At 37.0% G+C, this 8,515-nt stretch overlaps 2 protein-coding genes across 2 annotated transcripts; both read right to left on the minus strand.

Annotated features, from left to right (window-relative positions):
• Positions 1–279: 279 nt before the first annotated feature.
• Positions 280–2,243, minus strand: LOC132261093 (glucose dehydrogenase [FAD, quinone]-like). Its single transcript, XM_059759641.1, has 4 exons — positions 2,099–2,243; positions 1,891–2,041; positions 987–1,831; positions 280–566 (listed from the first exon to the last, which is right to left on the minus strand). Exons 1-4 carry the CDS (start codon positions 2,241–2,243, stop codon positions 280–282), a joined length of 1,428 nt encoding a protein of 475 aa, XP_059615624.1.
• Positions 2,244–2,585: 342 nt separating this feature from the next.
• On the minus strand, positions 2,586–4,572 carry LOC132261099 (glucose dehydrogenase [FAD, quinone]-like). Its single transcript, XM_059759654.1, has 4 exons — positions 4,425–4,572; positions 4,223–4,356; positions 3,386–4,151; positions 2,586–2,755 (listed from the first exon to the last, which is right to left on the minus strand). The coding sequence occupies exons 1-4, from the start codon at positions 4,570–4,572 to the stop codon at positions 2,586–2,588; spliced, it is 1,218 nt and encodes a 405-aa protein (XP_059615637.1).
• Between the last annotated feature and the right edge of the window lie 3,943 nt (positions 4,573–8,515).

Here is an 8,515-nt window from a genome sequence, read left to right on the forward strand (position 1 = left end):
GAAAATTAGTTGGTTTTATTCCACCACCGTTTATTTTCTGGATAATAATGCATTTTCGAATATATTACACTCATATTTTGACGCAGAAGTCTATAAGAATTTCTGTAAGTACATTATATATACTTGTCTACATATATGTATAATTTATAGATATTTATCTTTCACTCTCGAGACGGAATATATCTTCCATTCATTAGACTAGACATGCTGAAAACTTGTATATTTAATTCGTTGAATATATTATGCAATTTTTATCTTCTTCTGAATATTTATTTATTCTCATTGACCGGTGTAACCCCAAGAGCGTTTCACAAAGTCAGCTCCTTTTTCTCCGATCATGATTGTTGGCGCATTGGTGTTGCCTCTGGGAATTCTTGGCATTATGCTTGCGTCAATGACTCGCAAGCCTTTAACGCCTTTGACTCTTAGTGTGTGATCAACAACAGCGTTTGGATCTGAATCGGGGCCCATCTTAACAGTTCCCACTGGATGATAAAGGGTTGTGGTCATGTAACGACAATAACACTCCCAGTAAGGATCACTATCAAATACTAAATAATCGCACTCTGGAATTGGTAAAGTAAACAATTTAACATCGTGGCTTTTAAATGTGGGCGTTTCCAGAAGTTCTAAATATTTACGAATGCCTTTTATGAATGTTACAATATCAACAGTTTCGGATAAATAATTTGCAACAATACGAGGATGTTCAGTTGCATTAGCGCTGCGAAGCAAAATTTCTCCTCGTGATTTTTCTGTTAAGAGATTAACACTTGTAATAAGAATGTTTGAATCTAGAATTTCCGATGACACTGTTTGCACAACAGAATCTTGATATCCCAAGAAGTTAAGCGCTGAAGCAATATCGTCAAGTTGTCCCCTTTGAAAATATAAGTGATGGTATTGAATATCAGGTTGAGTTACAATAGGATCTTGAACATTAACGTAAGCCCATGTTTCCATAGATCCAACGTTGGAAAACGGACCAGTATGCTCCGTAAAATATTGCAAGAAACCCTGAAGAGTTTGAGTCATTGTTACTGGAATTGCTGTTGATTCATCAAATTTGAAAATAAGAGGTACGAAAGGATGATCTTGCAAGTTCTTTCCGACTTGAAGATGTCGAATTACTGGAATTTCAAATTGTCGAAGATGAGCAGCAGGTCCGATTCCTGATAACATTAGAATTTGCGGGGAATTTATCGCTCCGGCACTTAAGATCACTTCCTTCTTCGCAAAAGCCTTTAACACTTTTTGTCCTCTGAGATTCATTTGTACTCCTGAAACTTCAGCTTTGTGATTAATTTCCAGGCCTAGCACTTGAGCGTGTTTAACAACGTGTAGGTTTGGTCGATTCTTTGCCGGACGTAAGAATGCAGCAGCTGTGCTGTCGCGCACTCCTGCCTTAACAGTGCCTTGACCAGTAGTTATTCCAATGCGCTTATCTGCATTCATGTCTGGTACATATTCATATCCCAGTTCTTTGGCTGCTTGGATCAGATAAGAATTGATAGGTTCGTTACTGTTGAAGTGTTCAACGTTTAATAATCCACTTTTGGAGTGATAATATCCTCCGAAAGCATCAGCAATCTCAGGATTTTGATTGCGTTCAGACTTCTTGAAGTATTGCAGCACATTCTTCCATCCCCATGATGGATTTCCAAGCTCTTCCCAGTGATTATAGTCATTCTCAATTCCTCTGACGTACATCATTGCATTCATCGAACTCGATCCTCCCAACATCTTTCCTCTTGGCCATAAACCCGATAGTTTGCTGTATTTTTCAGATGGTTCAATATAATACTTCCAGTCATAATCACTTTCCACTAAAGTTGTAACAAATCTTGGTATCTGTAAAATCAAGTCGTCTCTTAGGGGTTTGTTTGTGATTGTAAGCAAAGTCTTACCAATGATTCTACAGGAGGATCTCCTCCTGCTTCTACAAGAAGGATTTTCCATTGAGGATTTTCACTGAGACGATTAGCAAGAACACAACCAGCAGATCCGGCGCCAACGATTATGAAGTCATATTCCTCAAATCCTGCGAAAATTCCGCATAATTGTAATGTAATTCACGGCCAAGTTTCTTTGAATTCACCTTGATCAATTGCAATGTCTCCATAGTCTTTCGGCCATAATTCCGGGGGAAAACGCGGGGTTGTGAGAATATTCAAGAAAAGTGAAATGTACTGACTAACTGCTCCAGTACTTATGTTTGTGTATGGAGAACAGACACAATCCATAATTATCTTCTAATATTCACGTTTTCCTATAAATTATCACGATGCTTTGCCTTCTAGTACCAAAGTTAAACTGAAATTACAATAGTATTCTCTCTAGTCATATATAGCATGAAAAATGTCTGCTTTATGACTTTATTTTCGTACTTTTTTATGTTTATATCCATCATTCATATAAAAAATACAAGATTAGTCTGTATATTTGACGTTATCTTTCACTTTATTACGCATTTAGATACCATACAAAAGCCATTGAAACAAAAAGTCTGTCAGGCACGCAAGAAGTAAAAGTCTTTTAGTCGTCTTAAAATTATTTCGTAACCCTAAAAAGAGATTTTTTGTTCCTTAAGTAGATTTCCAGTCTTGCTTGATAAAATCAGCTCCTTTTTCTCCGATCATGATTGTTGGCGCATTGGTGTTTCCTCTGGGAATTCTTGGCATTATGCTTGCGTCAATGACTCGCAAGCCTTTAACGCCTTTGACTCTCAGTGTGTGATCAACAACAGCGTCAGGATCTGAATTGAGACCCATTTTTGCTGTCCCCACGGGATGGTAAAGAGTTGTAATAGTATGGCGACAATAACATTCCCAATATTCATCGCTGTTGAATTGTAATTTATCACATTCGCGAATTGGAAATGTTCTCAGCTTCGCTTCATTTGATTGAAATGTTTTTGTCGATAAAATTCGGAGATACAATCGAATAGCTTTTATAAAAGTTTGAAGGTCTGATTTTTCGGCTAAATAATTGGGAATTATTCGAGGTTTTACCCCTGGATTTGGACTTCGCAACAGAATTTCGCCCTTTGATAATTGTGTTAAAAAAGTTGGTATTGTCAAAATAATACTTGACGCTTGAACTTCCCGTTTTCCAAAATGTATCACATTGTCAGGATATGCTAAAAGTCTCAAAAGTCCAGTGATTCCGTTCACATCTCCTTTCTGGAAAAATACTTGATAATATTGAAAATTCGGGTACTTTGACAGAGGATCATCGACATTTACATATCCTATGGTTGAGAGAGTTCCAACTGTTGCAAAATCTCCTCTACGTTCTGTCAAATATAAGGAGTAGCTCTTCATCAGATCGACTTGGGTTCCTGATCTTGCGTTGGATTCATTAAATCTGACTAAAAATACTATACAAGGATGATCCTGCAAGTTCTTTCCGACTTGAAGACTTTGAATTACTGGAATTTCCATTTCTTGGAGATGATTTGCTGGTCCGATTCCTGATAACATGAGAATTTGCGGGGAATTTATCGCTCCGGCACTTAAGATCACTTCCTTATTCGCAAAAGCCTTCAATTCAGTTTGTCCTCGAAGCTTCATTGACACTCCTGAAACGACTCCTTGACTATCAATCTCGAGTTTCGTGACGTGCGCGTGTTTGACGATGTGCAAATTGGGACGATTCATGGCAGGACGCAAAAAGGCCGCGGCAGTACTTTCTCGGACTCCTGATCTGAGAGTTCCTTGCGAGAATGTGAATCCAATGTGCTCATTTGCGTTAATGTCTAATATGAATTTGAATCCCATTTCTTGAGCAGATTGAATGACGTCTTGATTAAACGTGTCGTTATTCTTGTACAGTTCGACTGATAATAAACCGTCCTTTGAGTGATAATATCCTCCGAAAGCGTCAGCGATTTCCGGATCGTGATTTTGCTCAGATTTCTTGAAGTATTCCAAGACGTTTGCATAGCCCCAAGTTGGATTTCCGAGTGCTTCCCAATTATTGTAATCGTCTTCGTTTCCTCTCACATAAAGCATTCCGTTCATTGAACTCGATCCACCCAACATCTTTCCTCTGGCCCAATAACCTGTGAGAATGCTATAATTTTCTGATTGATCTATATAGTATTCCCAATCGTATTTCGTTTTTGCGAGCGCTGATTGAAATCCAGGTACCTGATGTAAAAAAGAAAGATATATACAATCTTTCCTGTTTTCAATTAATTTTTTTATTCATAATTTTTTACCATTGATTCGATGGGCGGATCTCCTCCTGCTTCGAGGAGAAGTATTTTCCAGTTTTCATTTTCACTTAGGCGATTCGCGACGACTGATCCTGCAGATCCTGCGCCTACAATAATAAAGTCGTACTCCTCGAAACCTGCGTGTTTACAATTCTTATTGATACACTTTCTATCACTGTAAACTTAAACATATTGTCACCTCTACGCATAGCAATTTCTCCGTAATCTCGTGGCCAAGATTCTGGCGCTGTAAGTGAACATTGCGACAATGCAAGGTATTTCATGAGGAGAGAGATGTATTGATTCGCAGGTCCTGTGCTCAGGTTTGGGCAACTCGAAGTCAATTGTACCATTGTTAATGCACTTTTGCTTTTCCAATATATGCTTATTATTTTTAATTTCGCACTTTACATATACACGAAAAATACATTAGACGCAGTGTTTGCTGTTTTCATGTTTTCCGCTGTTGTATATTAAAAAAATTGTGATTGAAAAAGTATCTTCAAAGTTTGCTTAAACGAGAAGCATTTGATATCGATGTTCACTATAACACGACTTTACTGTGACTGTGTTCTTTTTATTCAGACTGCTTATTTATAAACGGCCGTTGAATCTGAATAAAAAATGGTACATAAGAAGACCAAAAATTAGGTGTAAATAAGTTTGTATGCATATGTATTTCGATGCGTGTTGATATGTTGAGGTTGAATGTGTTAAGAAAACATAGTTTTTTTTTCTTTTAACCCTTATTCGCGGAAAAATTATCCAAACAACACGAAACTACATTTCTGGTATGTATGTATTATGAAAAACTAACACGATTTGCATCTTCTGTCTGTGATGAATTGTGTTTGCTATGAAGTTTCTGCTGCGATAGAATAAAGAAATGTGGAGAAAACCAGTTGTTGTTGAGTTTATGCTCAATAGAAACCTTATAAGAAAGAATATAGTAAATTCAGGAAGAATAATTGGAAGAAAATTATTATTTTTTTATTAATCAAAAAAGTACAATTAAATTATAGGTTGCAAAAGAGGAAAACAGAAAATTTCAAATGATAGTATTCAACCATGAAATAATTCCATCTTTAATCAAAATTTCCAATCTAGCTTTATAAAATCAGCTCCTTTTTCACCAATCATAATTGTTGGCGCATTGGTGTTGCCCCTGGGAATTCTTGGCATTATGCTTGCGTCAATGACTCGCAAGCCTTTAACGCCTTTGACTCTTAGTGTGTGATCAACAACAGCGTCAGGATCTGAATTGGGACCCATCTTAACAGTTCCCACAGGATGGAATACTGTTCGCACGGTATATTGAAAGTAACATTCCCAATATTTATTGCTGTTAAATTTTAGCCTATCGCATTCTGGAATTGGAAACGTTCTCAGCGTTGCTTCATTCAATCGATATGTTTTTGTCGATAATAATTTGTTATATAATCGAACTGCATTGATAAAAGAAATAAGATCAGAGGATTCGGCTAAAAAGTTGGGAATAATTTCAGGTTTAATATCAGGATTAGTACTTCGTAGTTGAATTTTTCCTTTTGATTCGGGTGATAAATGCATCAACAGTACAAAAAATATATTTGAGGTTTGAATTTCTTTCCTACCAAAATTTATAACATCTTCACCAAATCCAAATCCTCTTAAACCTCCTGAAATAGTGTCGACATCTCCTTTATGGACAAACAGTTGATAATATTGGAAATTTGGATACTTTGAGAGAGGATCATCAACATTTACATAACCAATAGTTTCGAAACTACCGACTGTAGCGAAATCTCCTCTTTGCTCAGTTAAATACGTCGAGTAACTACTCATCAGATCAATTGGACTAAATTTTGTGGCATTGGATTCATTCAATTTGACTAAAAATGGTATACACGGATGATCCTGCAAATTCTTTCCGACCTGAAGACTTTGAATTACTGGAATTTCCATTTCTTGAAGATGAGAAGCAGGTCCGATTCCAGAAAGCATTAGAATTTGCGGGGAATTTATGGCTCCGGCACTTAAGATTACTTCCTTCCTTGCAAAAGCCTTCAATTCAGTTTGTCCTCGAAGCTTCATTGACACTCCTGAAACGACTCCTTGACTATCAATCTCGAGTTTCGTGACGTGCGCGTGTTTGACGATGTGCAAATTGGGACGATTCATGGCAGGACGCAAAAAGGCCGCGGCAGTACTTTCTCGGACTCCTGATCTGATGGTTCCTTGCGAGAATGTGAATCCGATGTGTTCATTGGCGTTAATGTCTAAGATGAATTTGTATCCCAATTCTTGGGCTGCTTGAATGATTACGTTGTTGATTGTCAGATTGCTCCTGAAGAGTTCCACAGACATTAATCCGTCTTTGGAATGATAAAATCCTCCGAAAGCGTCAGCGATTTCCGGATCGTGATTTGCCTCTGATTTCTTGAAATATTCCAAGACGTTCTCGAATTCCCATGTAGGATTTCCGAGCCTCTTCCAATTGTCGTAATCGTCCGCATTTCCTCTACAATATATCATGACATTGAGTGAACTCGATCCTCCCAACATCTTTCCTCTCTGCCAAAAACCAGAGTGAATACTTCGATTAATTGTTTCTACCGAGAACATCCAATCGTATTCTGTCCTGGCCATCCCCGATTGCAGTCCTGGAACCTAGTTTACAGGTTTTTATAATATTAACATCACTTTCCTTAATTAATTGTATTTATCCAGCGTCTTACCATTGATTCAATTGGCGGATCTCCTCCTGCTTCGAGGAGAAGTATTTTCCAATTTGGGTTCTCACTTAAGCGATTCGCAACGACTGATCCTGCAGATCCTGCGCCAACAATGATAAAGTCGTACTCTTCGAACCCTATAATTATTCTTCGTACAGAATTATTGTCTTCATCAATTTAAATAAGTACATAAATTATCACCTTTATGCAAAGCAATTTCTCCGTAATCTCGTGGCCAAGTATCTGGCGCCGAGAGTGAACATTGCGACAATGCGAGGTAATTGATAAGGAGCGAAATAATTTGATTCGCAGGTCCTGTGCTCAGATGCGGACACGTCGAAGGGAATTTATCCATTTTCTTCCCAGTGTTTTCAAAGCAATTTTTTTCGATATTATATACTGATATTAATTTTTTTACTGAATATTACAATAATTCTTATTAAAAATGTGATCCTTGGATGTTTGTTCAAGCAATAGGAATTTTTTAACGATGTTCACTATGAGACGTTTGAAGTGAAACTGAGTTCTTGCTGGCCAAATTGCATGATTTTAAAAATCTGTCGGATCAGAATGGAAGATGGTATATAAGAAGACTAAAGTTTTATGTAAATAAGTTGTGTGGGCACGTATTATGGCGGTGTTAATATATTAAGGGTGAATGTCTTCAGGAAACATAATTTATTTTCTTTACATTTATTTGCGAAAAATATTCCATTGAGTCAAAGCAATAATCACGGTTTGATGAAAAACTATCACGACTTGCACTGATTGTCTGAGATTGATTAATTGTGTTTACAATTCTATATGAACTATACTAAAAATAAATGTTTTATAATACTAGTTCATCTATCGAAAAATCCAAAAGCTTATTCTATTTTTACCTATGCAATGTCACTACATAAATTTCCAATCTTGCTTAATAAAATCAGCTCCTTTCTCACCAATCATTATTAATGGTGCATTTGTATTTCCTCTCGGAATTCGTGGTATTATACTGGAATCAATTACTCGAAGGCCTTTAACGCCTTTAACTCTCAGTCTGTAATCAACAACGGCGTCAGGATCAGAGTCAGGACCCATTTTTGCTGTCCCCACGGGATGATAAATTGTTATAATCGTGTATCGGCAATAGCATTCCCAATATTCATCGCTGTTGAATTGTAATTTATCACATTCGCGAATTGGAAATGTTCTCAGCTTCGCTTCATTTGATTGAAATGTTTTTGTCGATAAAATTCGGAGATACAATCGAATACCTTTTATGAAAGTTTGAAGGTCTGATTTTTCGGCTAAATAATTGGGAATTATTCGAGGTTTTAACGCTGGATTTGGACTTCGCAACAGAATTTCGCCCTTTGATAATGGCGTTAAGAGACTTAGTATTGGCAAAAGAATACTTGACGTTTGAACTTCCTGTCTTCCAAAATTTATAACACTGTCACCATATCCTAAAACTCTCATGACCCTAGTCATAGTGTCGATATCTCCTTTTTGGAAGAAAATATGTAGGTATTGAAAATTCGGATACTTTGAGAGGGGATCATCGACATTGACAAATCCCATTGTTGGAATACTTCCAATT

This window comes from Phlebotomus argentipes, unplaced genomic scaffold (assembly GCF_947086385.1).
Source record: "Phlebotomus argentipes unplaced genomic scaffold, Phlebotomus argentipes genome assembly contig_45, whole genome shotgun sequence".
NCBI lineage: Eukaryota > Metazoa > Arthropoda > Insecta > Diptera > Psychodidae > Phlebotomus > Phlebotomus argentipes.

Bases quoted from the DNA above. Each gene is read 5' to 3' on its own strand.
- LOC132261093 (XM_059759641.1), bottom strand. From the start codon at position 2,243: ATGGATTGTGTCTGTTCTCCATACACAAACATAAGTACTGGAGCAGTT. The intron at 2,042-2,098 runs GTGAATTCAAAG...GAATTTTCGCAG, and splicing joins AGACATTGCAATTGATCAAG to GATTTGAGGAATATGACTTC. The intron at 567-986 runs GTCCGTTTTCCA...TACCAATTCCAG, and splicing joins ATATTTTACGGAGCATACTG to AGTGCGATTATTTAGTATTT.
- LOC132261099 (XM_059759654.1), bottom strand. From the start codon at position 4,572: ATGGTACAATTGACTTCGAGTTGCCCAAACCTGAGCACAGGACCTGCG. The intron at 4,357-4,424 runs GTAGAGGTGACA...GTAAACACGCAG, and splicing joins TTACGGAGAAATTGCTATGC to GTTTCGAGGAGTACGACTTT. The intron at 4,152-4,222 runs GTAAAAAATTAT...TTTTTACATCAG, and splicing joins ATCCGCCCATCGAATCAATG to GTACCTGGATTTCAATCAGC.